General features: G+C 39.1%; 1 protein-coding gene across 1 annotated transcript in view; it reads left to right on the top strand.

The window, feature by feature from the left end:
• Window positions 1-14,286: 14,286 nt before the first annotated feature.
• The window catches only part of LOC109914682 (laminin subunit alpha-2-like), a 378,683-nt gene continuing 377,581 nt past the window's right edge, over window positions 14,287-15,388 (top strand). The window contains exon 1 of the mRNA XM_048597042.1: window positions 14,287-14,437. Within this exon, the coding sequence (XP_048452999.1) occupies window positions 14,362-14,437 (76 nt within the window). The 5' untranslated portion in view covers window positions 14,287-14,361. The remainder of the gene's footprint in view (window positions 14,438-15,388) is intronic.

The following is a 15,388-nucleotide window of genomic DNA, read 5'->3' on the forward strand; positions in this document are numbered from 1 at the left end:
ATAACTTCACATTTTTTCACACTATATTTCATCTGCCAAATTTATGCCCAATCACATAGCCTGTCTATATCCCTTTGCAGATTCCTTCTGTCATGCTCACCACTTGCCTTCCCACCTATTCTTGAGTCACCCACAAACTTGGTGATAGTGCATTGACTTTCCTCATCCAAGTCATTTACATATATTGTAAATAATTGTGCCCCACTGAAATACCTCCATAGAGGTCGGTATCCCATCACCTATCATTCTTTGTTTACTGATCCAGCTCCCTCAGAGTCAGCTCTCAGAGAGAACAGAACCTCTGACACTCCTATTTAGAGCTGTCAGCCAGGGCTCCCTGATTGGACCAGATTAAGAGCCCCAATCAGGGAACTCAAATTCTGTGAGGTCTTCCTGGCTGACCTCATTACAATGATTACACCCACACTGACCCCTGTGCCAATCCAGCAGTTAAATGCCGCCTTTATCCCAATTCTCTGTCATCCCTTAGTTTGCTAATTCTCTATTCAGTCTAATTTACTACCTCCAATGCCATGGTCACATATCTTCTTAAGCAGCCTTATATGTGGTACCTCATTGTCAGTTTGGGCTGACAAGTGGCAAGTGACATTCACGCCACACAAATGCCAGGCTGTGACCATCACCAATAAGAGACAATCTAACCACCACCCCTTGACATTCAATGGTGTTACTATCACTGAATCCTGCACTGTCAACATCTTGGGGTTATCATTGACCAGAAACTCAACTGGACTCACAACATAAACACAGTGGCCACAAGAGCATGTCAGAAGCTAGGAATACTGCGGTGAGTAACTCACCTCCTGACTCCTCAAAGCCTGTCCACCATCTACAAGATGCAAGTCAGGAGTGTGATGGAAAACCACCCACTTGCCTGGATAAGTGCAGCCCCAACAACACTCAAGAAGCTTGACACCATCCAGGACAAAGCAGCCCACTTGATTGGCACTACATCCACAAGTATCCATTCCCTCCATCACTGACGCTCAGTAGCAGCAGTGTGTACTATCTACAAGATGCACTGCAGAAATTCACCAAAGATCATCAGACAGCACTTTCCAAACACATAACCACTTCCATCTAGAAGGACAAGGGCAGCAGACAAATGGGAACACCACTACCTCCAAGTTCCCCTCTGAGCCATTTACCATCCTGACTTGGAAATATATCACCGTTCCTTCACTGTCATTGGGTCAAAATCCTGGAATTCCCTCCCAAATGGAATTGTTGGTCAACGTACAGCAGGACAACTACAATGGTTCAAGAAGGCAGCTCACCACCACCTTCTCAAGGGCAACTAGGGATGGACAAGAAATGCTGGCCATCCAGCGATGCCCACATCCCACAAATGAATAAAAGAAATTGAATGACTTTTGGAAACCAAAATATATTACATCTACTGGTTTCACTTTATCTGTCCTGCTTGTTATCTCCTCAAAGAATTCAAGCTAATTTGTCAGGCATGATTTCCACTTCCTGAAACTACATTGACTCTATTTGATTATATTATGTATTCCTAATACTCTGTTATCACATCCTTTATAGCTAAACCCAGTGTTTTCCCAGTGTTAGAGTCTAAGTTAATGCATCTGCAGTTACCTTTTGTTTTGGTCTCCTTCCCTTTTTGAACAAGTGTGCCTCCTTAGCAGTTTTTCAGTCCCCTGGGACTTTTCTAAAGTCTAAGGCTTTTTGGAAGATCACAGCAGCGCATCCAATATCTCTGTAACTACTTCTTTCAATTTCCTAGGATGCATCCCATCAGGTTCAGGGGATGTATTGATCTTTAGCCCCATTAGTTTCTTTCGTACATTTTCTCTAGAGATAGTACTTGTATTTATTTCCTCTCCACTTCTGCCTTTTGGATAATTAAATATTTTTAGAAAGCTATTCACTTCTTGTACCATGATGATTAATGTAAAGTATTTGGAGTTGTTGGTTTGTTTGCCGAGCTGACTGGTTATTGTGCAAATGTTTCATTTCCCTTCGAGGTGACATCTTCAGTGCTGTGTAGCCTCTGTTGAAGCGCTGTTATTCTGTCCCACTCTGAATTTATATAGTCTGGTCTGTCATGGTGAGTAGTCCTGTTTCCGGTTTTATACTATAGTGGTACGTAGATGGGGTCTATTTCAACATATTTGTTTATCACACCAGTGGTTGAAAACCAGTCTTCTTTGTTATGATTGTCCTAGTACACTTCAGTGCTGTCACTGATGATGTCACCTAGAAAGGGGACAAATCGTTTGCGTGAAAACCAGTCAGCGAGGCGAAACAATCAACAACTCCAACTCCAACCCGAGCTACAGATCTTTGTTAAAACATAAATCAAAGCATTTATTAAACCCCTCTTACATTTCCTGCCTCCCCATTATTATTTCCTCATCTTCATTCTCTAAGGGGCATATGTTCACTTTGGTCTCTCTTTTTCTTTTTGCATATTTAAAGAAGCTCATGCTGACTACTTTCATATTACCTACTAGCTTACCCTCAAATTTATTTTCTCCCCCTGTTTCTTTTGATTACCTTTTGTTGGCTCTTAAAGTTTTCCCAATCCTCTGGCTTACTGCTAATCTTTACCACATTGTATGTTTCTTCTTCCAATTTGATTTCATCCGTAACTCTCTTTGTTAACTGGCGCAGTGGTGCAATGGTTAGTACTGCTACCTCACAGCTCAAGGGATTGGGGTTTGATTCCTACCTCAGGCAGCAGTCTGTGTGGAGTTTGTACATTCTCCTTGTGTCTGCGTGGGTTTCCTCTGGGTGCTCTGGTTTCCTCCCACAGTCCAAAGATGTGTAGGTTGGGTGGATTGGCCATGGTGAAATTGTCTGAGTGTTCAAGAATATATAGGCTAGATGGATTAACCATGGGAAATGTGGGTTATGGGATACGATAGGGGGCTAGATCTGGATGGAATGCTCTTTGAAAATGTCGGTGTGGACTAAATGAGCCCAATGGCCTCCTGCACTGTAGGGAGTCTATGTTGATGATAACCATGGTTGGTTTATCTCCTCCTTTCTCACTGGGATCTATCTGGGACAACATGACTGTTGTCAGTCATGAACTATTTCCTTAAACATCTGCCATTGTTCCTCAACTGTCTTTACTGCTAAGCTCCTTTCCGAGTCTACTCCAGTTATCTCTGTCCTCATTCTTTTGTAACTCTTCTTTCTTAAGCTCTGCATTTAATTTTAATACAGTTGTATCCAATCCAAGTTTCCCACTGTCAAACTCAATGCTAAATATTGCTATGCAATGGTTACAATTTCCTTGGGAATTGTTTACTGTGAGATCATTTATTAATCTGGCCTCATGTTACCTGATCTTTGGTTGGATCCACAACGTATTGTTCTGAGAAAATATCCTTAATGTACCCTATGAATTCTTCCATATGGATACCTCTGCCAGTTTGATTTTCCTAATTTACTTCACAAATAAAGTCACTCAAGATTAATATATTGCCTTTTTTACATGTCCTCATTATCTGTTGATTTATTCTTTGTCCTACAATGGTAGCTACTGTTAGGGTGCCTATAACAGTATTCCCACCAATGTTTTCTTCCCTTTCTTATTTAGTACTTCCACCATTATGGATTTTATGTCTTCCAATTCAAGATCATTTCTTGCTATTATACTTATCACATCTCATATTAATAAAATTACCCCACCACTATTTCCTTCCTGTTTGTCGTTTCCATATATCGCATGCCCTGAATATTTAGTTCGAAGCTTTTTGCTCCTTATAGCTGTGTGTCTGTAATGGCTGTGAAGTCACACCCTTGATAATCTGTATTTGTGCTGTTAATTCACTTTTCTTTCCTGGATACTAAATGCAGTTATGCAAAGCATCATTAATTTTTCCTTTTGACCATTTTACTCTTTGATTCTATTTCTTGCTCTTTGTCTGTGTGTGTAAACTATTTTCATTCTTGTTCCATTCTGGGTATCAGTATCCAAATAGCTGCCCTGTAATGCTGCCATATTCTTCAGCTTTCTAAGCTTACATTTCCCATGTCCTCAACACTTCTCCCTCCCCTCCCAGTTCGTTTATATCCCTCGCTACAACCTCAGTTGTTTGATTTGCCAGGACACTGCTTTCAGTATGGTCAAATGAAGCCCATCCTGCTGCAAATATTCCCTTCCAAATCTACACTGGTGCCAATGCCCCATGAACTGAAACATATTCCAATCACATCAATCTTTAAGCCATACGTTTAACTCCTTGACTTTATTTGCTTTTGGGTCAGGTAGTAATCTGAAGATTATTGCTTTGCTTTTCAAGTTAACTCCTAACTTTTCAAAATATTTCAACGGAACATTAGTTCTAGTTTTATCAATTCCATTGGGACCAAAGTGGTTAACAACAGCTGGATTCCTCCCATCCATTCCAAATTCGTCTCCGGCCCTGGGCAAGCAACACAGCCTGCAAGATTCATACTCACTGCTGTAAGAACAGTACCTATCCCCCTAATTATTCTGTCTGCTACCACTACTACATTCCTAATGGCTCTCCTCATTCGGCTCCCTGTAATTATCCCCCATGCAGTTCCCACTGATGTGCACACTGTTTACAAGGGCCTTGTAACTGCAGAATAATTGTAAAAACTGAAGCTCATCTCATGCTATGTTCTGGCTCCCTATAGCTGCCTCACCTGCAGTTGCACTCTCCCAAGCCTGATCACGGAACAAGTTTGAATGTTTTAGGTGTATGATCACCTCCTGGAGCAAGGTGCCCAGGTAACTCTCCCCTTCCCTGATGTGGCACAATGACGGCAGCTCAGACTCCAGTTCCTTGACTTGAATCCAAACTTCCTTGAGCTGCAAATATTTAACATGGATCTCCCCAAGAATCTCGATAGCACGTAACTGTTGAGCTCAGACTTACATTATCACGTGCATTGTCATATTATTAAGATATGCATTCTCATTCTCCTACACTGGGATCAGCTTATTTGGAGCCTCTGTCACCAACATGTTTTGGGTGTCTGTTCACCTGTCTCTCGAAGCAAAATATGTATTCTGTGCCCCATCCAGGGGCTTTGATACAGTCCATCTCCACCAACTCTGAGCACCCTCCACCTCAAACTGGAAAGCTGTGTCCCCATGGCACCCTTTGTTTACAGCTTGTTTAAAAAAGGCAGATCGTTTTTCAGAAGGAAAAGAATAATGTCGGCTTCTTTTTTGAAGAAGAAGATGTCATATATTCTGTGATTGAAAGTATTTCTTTTTTGTTTAACTCGAGCCTTCTTATTCTGCTTTTGGTGTCATTAATATAATTTTTTTTCCCTTGCGCAACAGAGATCTTTAACTTCGGTCAAGGTGTTCTGACACAAATGTTCTGCTTGAAATGCTTTTACTGGTCTACATCTCCTGATTAAATCTGCAACTGACAAGTAACCTTTAAGCTCTTTCTATCTCACACTGCTTCTTCCGCTTTTCTTACCAGATCCAAAGTAAAGGCTTTAGCCTGGAATATTGTAGGTCTTTCCACAATTTCTTCATCTGATAGCCATTACAGAGTCATGGTTGCAGGATGATATAGATTGGTACATGCCATTCTGGGACAGGAATCTCAGACAACAGGGAGAAGTGGCTTTGTTAATTATGATAACAAAGCACAAGAGAGAGGATTCACCAAAGTTCAAGAAACCAGGATGTTGAAGAAACTTAGATAGATATGACAAGAATTCACTTGTGGGAATGGCATATAGACCCTTAAAAGTAGCTACACAGAAGGATGGAGAATAAAGGAAGACACAATGAAAGCTTGTCAGAAAGGTATGATAATAATCATGGGGTTTTTAATCCACATAGAGATGAAAAAAATTGCATGGGCAATGGTAGTCTATTTGAGGGGTTCATAGAATGCTTTCAGGGTAGTCTCTTAGAATTCTAGAGCCAACAAAAAGCAGACTAGACTGTACCTGACATGCTGCAACAGGATAAAAATAATCAATGACAAGATAATGAAGATGCCCCTAGGTAGCAGCAATCATAAAATGATTGAATTTTATATTCAGTTTCAGGGAGAGAAGATTGGATCCAAGACCAATGTTTTAAACTTTAAAAAGAGAGCTATTATATATATATATTTCTATGGCCTCAGCTAAAGCATTGTGTCATATTCTAGGTGCTACATTTTAGGAAGGAATTGAAGTCTTTTGAGAGGGTACAGAAGGGATTTAATAGAATGGATTACAGTTACATGGATAGGCAGGATGAACTGAAGTTGTTCTCTTTAGAACAGAGAAGGCTAAAATGAATGTGATTTTAAAATTCTTTTTAAAATCTTAAGATGCTCATGTAGAGTAAATTAAGTGAAACAGTTTCCTGTGCTTGAACTGAAGGCCACAGATTGATTGGCAAGTGAACCTTAAGAATTTGGAATGCACTTGCTGATAGAGTGGTGGATGTGGATTCAGTAGTAGCTTTCAAAAGGGTATTAGATAAGGAGGTAACATTCCAGAGATATTTGAAATGTTTGAGTAATTGAGACTAACTGGACTACATTTTGAAAAGCAATTGCGGATTTATGGGCCAAATGGCCTCCCTCTGTTCTGTACTTTTAAATAATTATATGGCTTGGGATTTTGTGTTTGCAAAGCTGAATGCGTAAAATTCAGCACAGTGACATCAAGTCACAAACCTGCCGTTAACCTATCAGTTTGTCATTATAGGTTAGGTGGGTCAGTCATGGAAACAGACAGCTCCCCTGCCATTAAAAAAGAAACTGGGCAATTAATCTTGTTAGGAAGCCAATGGCATTAAGAATACACCACATGCCATAATGCAGTCTGTGGGTGGGCAGGTCGATGAGAGAGGGGACTCTGATTTTTCAGTGAATTCACTTGTTGGGGTTAGTACTTTGTGCGAATTAGGGGCACCCTCTATACCAAGCTGATTTTCCCACTTTGTGCCTCCCCACCTGACATGCATAGTCCTGTATCCAGTGGATGAAGCACAGGGATGAAAAGACACACACATGCAAATGAGATGTAACATGGGGAAACATATTTTTACACTATGAATTGTTGTGCTTTGAAATGCACTGCCTGAAAAGGTCTGTTGGAAGCAGATTCAATCATCACTTTCAAAGGAAATTGGCAAATTGTTATAAATAGGAAGATTTATAGGTATTAAGAAAGAACAGAGGAATAATTGTATGGCTCTTCCAAAGAATTAGACTTCCACAGACATGATGTGTTTTTTTACCTTTTATTTGCTGTATCATTTCACCCTGCTATGGTTTCAAGATAACATTGGCATATAAATGAGATGCTGTGGCTAAATTAAACACAGTGTAATAAATCAAATACCTAAACGATTTTAATCAAGAAGATTTTATTTGGGGACAATAAGTCAATTTATTCAGATGGTATCAAAATCAACATTTAAGGAAAAATCACTCTGTTACAGGAGACAGCAATTATTTATGTGTTACTGGTGAGTAATGTGATCCAGTGACAATGATTTATCCTTTTTCAGTCTCACTACCAAAACTGTTGAAGCTGTTTTTTGTCACCTTTGCCCTGCTTTCATTGTTAAATGTCTGTACAAATGCCAGTTAAGTGGACCATTTGCCAAATTCAGCAGCTGCACGCTGGTTACATTTTAAAATGTTTCTCTCTTAAGTGTTGGGTCTTGAAAATGGGAATGCTCAGCATTAACTCAATTTCAAAAACAGGCTTTTAATTTAAATCGCCCACATCAGCAAGACATAACAGTCAGCACCAATAGTAATGAAGTATTTGGAAATCGAGAGAGGTTGACAACTCCAGATTGTAGTCAGCATTGGAGAACACTCAGCATACATCCCCACCACTATTACTGACTGTAATGCTCCTCGATCTGTTATCTCGAACTGCCAGAGAAGCAACACTAAAGAAATCTCAAACTAATTTAAAAAAAAATGGGCTGGGAATTTGTGCCACTTGTAGAATGAGACCTAAAAGTACACTTAGCTATAAGGATGACAGTTTTAGTAGCAATCAAAGTAATTACTGCACTCAAGCTCGAGGGACCAGCCAGTGACCAGCAGCAGGTATAGCATGACCAAGACAAGTTGCAGTGCCTTATTTTGAAGCAACTTACATTCTATCTCCTTTCCATCAGCTGTAACAAAGACAAAGGCAGTTTTGTTTTGTTTTTAGTGACAGCTTTGCAAACTGGAATGTGCTTTTACCAGGTAGTGATTAGAAAATTGAAGAAACAAAAGGCAATCTGGTTCAATTTGGGCTCCTTGTGGACCATTCAGTAGAATATGTGAACAAAAGGAATACTTTTTTTTAACAAATGGTTGGATGGTCTTTTGAAGGGCTGGGTTTACATGAATTTCAGGTATTGGGAGTTTCCAACAAAAATTCTAGTCCATTGGGTGCTTTGTGCGTAGATAATAAAGTTCCCACTGATGACGTATTGAAAGGCAAAAAATTGTCCTACTGGAGAAACACTGTGTTTTCCTCCAAATATTGCACTGCCTGTTCTACTCTCGCTTCAGCCCTTAAAATGGTGAATATAATCTCCTCATAGAGCTGATGGATGGTGTTGTCCAAGTGTGCCTTCATTACATTTGCACCATTAAAAATCAACTATGCAAAGAAAGGAAGAGCATACATTTGTCATGCACAAATTGTGTGCAGTGATAAATTAGTTTAGCCTTTTATGCTCCTGTGCAGTCATTGCTAACCCTATCTTCTTCATTACCATTAATATTCTATCTAAATTTCCCTGTTAGCTAGATCCAAAGCATTTTGAAAATAATAAATGCATCTTATCCCTTGCAAGAATTATACAGTTAGAGTATAATTATAACTAATTGCTTGGTGTACAGAACTTAAACATTGTTGAAGGGAGAAAAACATTGAAGCTTTGTGCCTTGCACTCATTGGGGCTAGGTTTTAACAAAAAGACTTGGAAAAAAGGGACACCAATTTATACAGCAGGATGAGAATGTTAGCGTTGGTATGAAGATGGAGCAGGACAGTTAACTGTCAATCTTCGTTCCCACAGTAGACAGGAAGACTCCGATTATTTATTATGTTGCCATGCAACTGCGGCAGAGATTGTCAGCATCTATAATCCCTTTCTTTTTCAAAGACCAATGAAAAGGTACATTGTACATCAAAAATCCTTTTGCCTACATAAAATGGGGTCCTGTATATTACTTCCTGGCTCATGCAAATGCAATACACTATAAGGACTCATTGGTAGATTTTACAACAAATGTATCTTCCAGTTCCCAAGCTTGCAAACCTCAGAACAGAATGCACACCATTAGATGTGATTCTACTATTAGACATTGTTTTGTAAATAATTTGAACTTTACACCGGAAACCAATTTAAGGTTATCTGTTGGGCTCGCTGTGGGCTGTCTAGGTGTGTGCTATAAGCTATGCATATTAACACAGGAACCTCTTTTACGTATGTGTATTCCTGGTCCATGGGCACGGGTCCCCAGTTGGTTATGATCCTGGTGAGGAGGGATGAACTTGGTCTCCTCCTTTATTGAACTCCTCCTTAGATTAGTCACAACAACTTAATTTATGAAGGATCACTTTTCTTGTAGATTGCTTTTACCAGCCAAAATATATTTATCTTTTAAAAATAGATAATTTAAACAGGCTTTCTTGAATCATTAGCTATTAAATTGAGAGAAAAGATAATAAAATGTGACATACATACACACAGATCAGAAATGAGAGGTGAGTGAAAATGAAAAAGATTTATGAATCAGTCTTTGGATGACCAATGACAAATAGATTTTGAAACAAAACAACTACTGAAGTGGGTGTTTTGGATAACACTGACTTTGGCAGTTAAGTGGTTGTTTGTAAATTCTTGGCTGTGCAGTTCACAGAGAGAAATTTGTCCTGTTTCCTTCTCAAGTGGCTTTACTTGTTTTTCAGCAACCAGAGAGATTTTATTTCTCTTTAGGTACAAAGGTATCTGGTGGAATTTCTAAGTTGCGTATCTTCACAGCACACTTTAGCACAATAGAACTTGAAACTCAAGCCAACCTACAGGTATACTAATACCACAGCTCTCTAGCACACAATATACAGAGACTAAGCCTTGCTGTTGGTTGTTACCCCCTTATCTTGTGACTTCCTTTAAGGGTAAGACACAAATATGTTTTTTTTTCCAGAACAGCCTTTCTATTAACTTGTCACATCAACAGTCTAGGAGACAAACCAGAGGAAATCACAGCTCAGTTTTTCAATGGCATATCATCCTTCAGAATATTACTATCTGAAATTCCCATGGCACTCTTCAGGTGTGACATTTCATGATTCTTGTTAGGATTCTTTGCGAGGATTTCAGAAGAACACTGTATTTACACTGTTGGTTAGCATGTGATTTATATATCATTGCTTTAAAATGCACATGTTTCACTGAGAAGTTCTAAATATCTGTTACTAATTTTGGGTTACAATTTGTTTTCATGACAGAAGGCAAAAGGAATTCACACTGAGATTGCACTTTTTCATTGGAAAATAAAATGGGGTCACAAAGATGTCCAGTCTCTGCTACACTACCACTCTGACTGAATCAGTGTCTACCTTCCTGGTCTGAGAACTAAGATTGACAATAAATTGTTCCTGCTACACCTCATTCCAATGATGGCCAAACCAATCAGCAAACTCTACTCACACTGTATAAATTGGCATCCATTTATTCAAGTCTGTTTCTTGCATCCAAACTCTAATGAAAATCCATTCAACAACGTAGCTATAAATGCATCATAGTGGGCTCAGTTGAAACAAGTGCACTTTCCTTGAGATGCTAGCAGTGGTTGGGCAATTGAAATAGTGATATTTAAAAATTGACTCATCTATGATAATTCCATAGCCTTGTGATATTAAATATTTGCAGAATTGGAAGCAACATCCAAATGTTCATTGTATGAAGCAGTTTATGGTAGAAATGGGTTCAGCAATTTTTTTTCAAATGCTCACAGCAAGATCCAAGGAATTATTTTCAGAAAGGAAATATTTGAGAACAAAGTACTTTGCATTTCTTCCATCTCTCAGTGCAGAGGGTCCTGAAACTCTGTGGGCCTTTGATCCTGATATAAACGATAAGATCCATCTTCTGGGAACTTCTGGCTGTGACTGTGCCAACTTATGCATGATCAGGGGATCTTCTTTCATTAACATGAACTTGGCAAGCATGTGCACTACTACAGGCAACTCTCGGGTGCCTGCCATTACATAGGAGCTGGAAATCTGTGAAACTGCCCTGGAGGTAGCCAGTGGCACTGGGATAAAAGGATAAAAAATTACAGCACGTAAGATTTCTTTATAAAGGAACCGTAGAACACAAAATAAAAGGTTCAAAATCTCCAGGCAATCTGACAATGTTTCCCCAGTGGTCTTCATTCTGTATGGCTGGAAGATAATGGATTTTTATTTATGAATTTGGCTTTTTGTGCGACATGAAGGAAAGTAAAGAAGTGATTGTGATTGCTGTTCAACAGGGATTAATTGGTGTGGACCGTGATCAATATTTTCATCTTTCCCCAAACAGTACAACCAACAGGCAAGCCCTACACCTCGGGGTGGGGAAGAATAGAAAGGGGGTGATAATGGATAGGGGTGAATTTGAAATCATTTTCCTAAAGTAGTGACTTTGGTTTTACCCTCTACTGTTACCCTGTGTGCAGAAAATGGAGAGATGATTGATTAAAATCATAAAAATGAGAGTTCTGTCATCAAGCCGTTATACTCCTGACCAATGGAACACAGATGATGGTGATTCAGACCTCAGATGAGGCTCCCACTTAAAGCAGACATGAGCCATACCTAAGATTTAAAATCATGGCCAAATTATGTCATTGACATCACCAAGATATTTTTATGATCAATGCAGACATATTTTGTGCTGTCAGAAACATAAATAGAAAATGCTGGAAAAGCTCAGCAGGTCTGGCAGCATCTGTGGAGAGAAATCAAGAGTTAGCATTTTGAGTTGAGTGACTCTTCCTCAGAACTGTTCTGAGAAAGGGTCACTTGACCTGAAATGTTAACTCTGATTTCTCTCCAGAGATGCTGCTGGACCTGCTGAGCTTTTGCACCAATTTCTGTTTTTATATCTGATTTACAGCACCTGCAGTTCTTTCAGTTTTTATGTTTTGTACTGTCTTCAGATAGACAGTAGAAAATTGGTTAGATAATTGACTGGCCAGAGGAGGGATAGGTAGGTTGTGAAACTTTGCTGGTCACTGAACTTTTTATAGGGCAGGAGGAGTAGGAGCCCTCCTTCCAGGTTCTTCAGAATTCTCAGATCCCTTTTGATAGAATCCCAAGCACTCTTTCATCTCTCTTAAAGAGGAAACTATGATCTGCTTCTTCTGCAGAAAGTGTAGGGAATTCTCCCTAACCATTGCTTCCGGGAGAGTACTTCGATGGATCTCTGGTTGCAATCTCCTTCCACTAACTTCCCACTCTTGTCTATCAACTAAGTGGTCAATCTAACCAAGTGTCCAGTAGGATTCAGTATTTATTCAAATATGCCATAGCCATTAGTATCAGTAGGGCCTTTACATTTTTACATTTAGGTTTTGTCACCTGGTCTCCTCCCCACTCTTTCTGCACTGTGTGAAAATCAATGCTATTGTTTCACTAAAGTATGTTGTGAATTGAGCAAGTAATTTCCCTTTGGAGACTGGGAAAGTGGGAAGCATTGTTCATTTAAAATGCAAATTTCATGGATTTCTGTCACATAATATTTTGGATGACTGTGTGTGAGTAACTTGAAAGATGAACTGTGGTAAGTTTTGGATGTTTCAGGAGATTTTGAGATTTTTCAAAAATTTCTATCACTAATGTGCTTTTTTGACCTCCTGTCCAAGTCTGATGTAGACTGACGTAAATTAATTGATGGGGATTGAGTAGGCATCAATTCCATTATTACCATTGTATAGAAGTAGCCCAATGATAGCAAATAAAATGAATCCTATTCTTTTGTTTAACAATTCCAATAGCTTCATGAATTCCTGCTAGAAAAGGAGATTCAGAGCTATTTGGTTCAAAATCTGAGAAAGGTAACTAACAGTTATTTGAAAAGGCCATCTCGTTGGATCAATTGTCTTCTCCTGCCAAAAGCATCATTATATTATTGTGACCTTAATAAGCACTTTCAACATTCATTCATCTTAAGCGCATGTAAACCTGTGGAGAAATATGGAAGGTTTAAGATTAAATTCCTAGACAGTTTTCTAATATTTTTGAATTTGCGTGTATTGTGTTTTCTCAAAGGGTAGGATTCTTCGTTTTATTGATGACTATTCTCTGCCAATTTTAGAAATTAATTATTTCTCGGTACATTTCAAAACATTTTCTCCGAGTAGTAGTAAATGATCTATTACTGGGAAAAATGTGTAAATTATTATTCTCTTAAAGACAAATTGCCATTGCCAATGATGGAAATCACAGCTATTTATTTTGTATGATACAGGATTCCTAGTTCTTGCTTGAGAAACTCTTTTAAGAAATCCCACTTCCTAGACGCTATCTTTGCTGCAAACGGATAACCTTTTGCATTTATCACTTCCTCTTTTAACTGTACCTTCATGCCCCGGCGCTCTCACCGTTTTTTTTGTTTCCAGCTGGCCACTCACTGATTTTATGTGTCATACAATGTACTTAACTCTTTGATGTTATATGCCTTAATGACCTTTATCAGCAGCAGTTCAGTCACTCTTCCGCAGTCTGTATCACCCTCAGGTTACAAACACGCACCAGCCCATTCCAACGCGACCAAACTTCCAAAACTCAAGTACTGCCATTCCCTGTGATCCTGTTCCCCAATTACAAATGTTCAGTTCCAGCACTGCCATCCCATTCCTCTCATGTTGGGACACCCAACTCTGCTCTCCAGGACCAAACAACCTTCGTTCCCAATTTCCGTAAGTCACCAAAACCTGAGAAATTAAATATCAGTGATAATCAAAAATCTTTTTTCCTTTCAGCACGGAATTAGGCTCAAATAAACACTGGAAAACGGAAAATGGGCCAGTAATACATGCATGATTTAAAAATAAATGCATGCGAGTCTTGTCTTTACTATCAAGAGTCAAAACATCTTCAGCACATGTCAAGCCTACTTATTCCCAAAGTTCGCGGCAGACACGGGGCTTTATTCTCCGGTTATTGGCAACCCTCCTACCGGGCGCCAGGGGGAGCTTGCGCTCCCTGTGTGCTGCGGGAGTGAGCGAGAGGATCATCGTAGGCAGCAGCTCTTATCGTGTCGCTCAACTTAGTGCAGACAGAGAGCGAGTAAAGTTTGCAGCCTAACCGTGTGAAAGACCTTATAATGAATTAAGACGATCACAAAACTGCAACAAAATGAAAGTTCCTCGTTTGCTCGTGTTTGCAGTCAGTGTGCTGCTATGTTGGCATTGCAGTAGTGGTCAGCAGAGAGGTAAGTGAAAGTTGACAGTTATAATTAGTGAACAGTTACTGCTGAATACATGGACAACTACGCTATCAAACTTTTCCCATTACGTTGTGGTGTAATTATTTTTTAAATCTAGCTTTGTGGAGAACAGCTACTTAAATATGCAACTTTGCAAACAGTTTTAAAAAGTCCACCATAACAATGCAGTAGGGCACGTCCAATGAAGTTGTATTCAAGTTGGAATCGACCTGTAGGCTAATTTCCAGACTTGAACAAAATTTAGAAATTGAGTTTTAACGTGATGCATGTGTTAATCATTGCCGGGATATTGAAGATAAGAAATAACTAAGCAAATTGCAGCGTGCTTTCATTAATCTGTTCTGGCTCTGATTTATTTTCTATGAGAATTGTGGATTTTGATTCTGTGCTCATCAATTTATTTGATTATTCTGATATTTCCTTGTAAAAGTTTGCTGCTTGCTATTATCCCACTTTTGATGTCAGGAGAGAAATACGAACGTTACAACGCTTGATTGACAGATCGAACTACTTGATTGCAGGAACCTCTGGTGTTCAAAACAATGGTGAAATCTGTCAATGAGCAAACCACGGAGATTTCCTGCAACACATTATAATGCTCTGAACCATTGAAAATGCATTTTTTTAATGGGACGGAATTTATAAACTGCTGCAAATTAATCAAGATTATCTTGGAACTGAGTTACATGCAAACTATCAGAACAAAAACGTTGATTAAAAATATTAAGAATTTCAAAGCAATCTTAAAGTTTATGGCAAAACCAGTTAAGAAAGCCACAGTTCACTGGTATACTGGAGCATGAAAGCTATTTCACAAACTTAAATGTTTTATCTTTGCTGCTGGGTGAAACTTAGGAGAGATTAAATTGAGCGAAGTTAATAGAAGAAACGCTATATTTGAAGGTTATAGTGTTTGGCACATCTTCCTCAGGGAAG

This window comes from Rhincodon typus, chromosome 5 (genome assembly GCF_021869965.1).
Source record: "Rhincodon typus isolate 14 chromosome 5, sRhiTyp1.1, whole genome shotgun sequence".
Lineage (NCBI taxonomy): Eukaryota > Metazoa > Chordata > Chondrichthyes > Orectolobiformes > Rhincodontidae > Rhincodon > Rhincodon typus.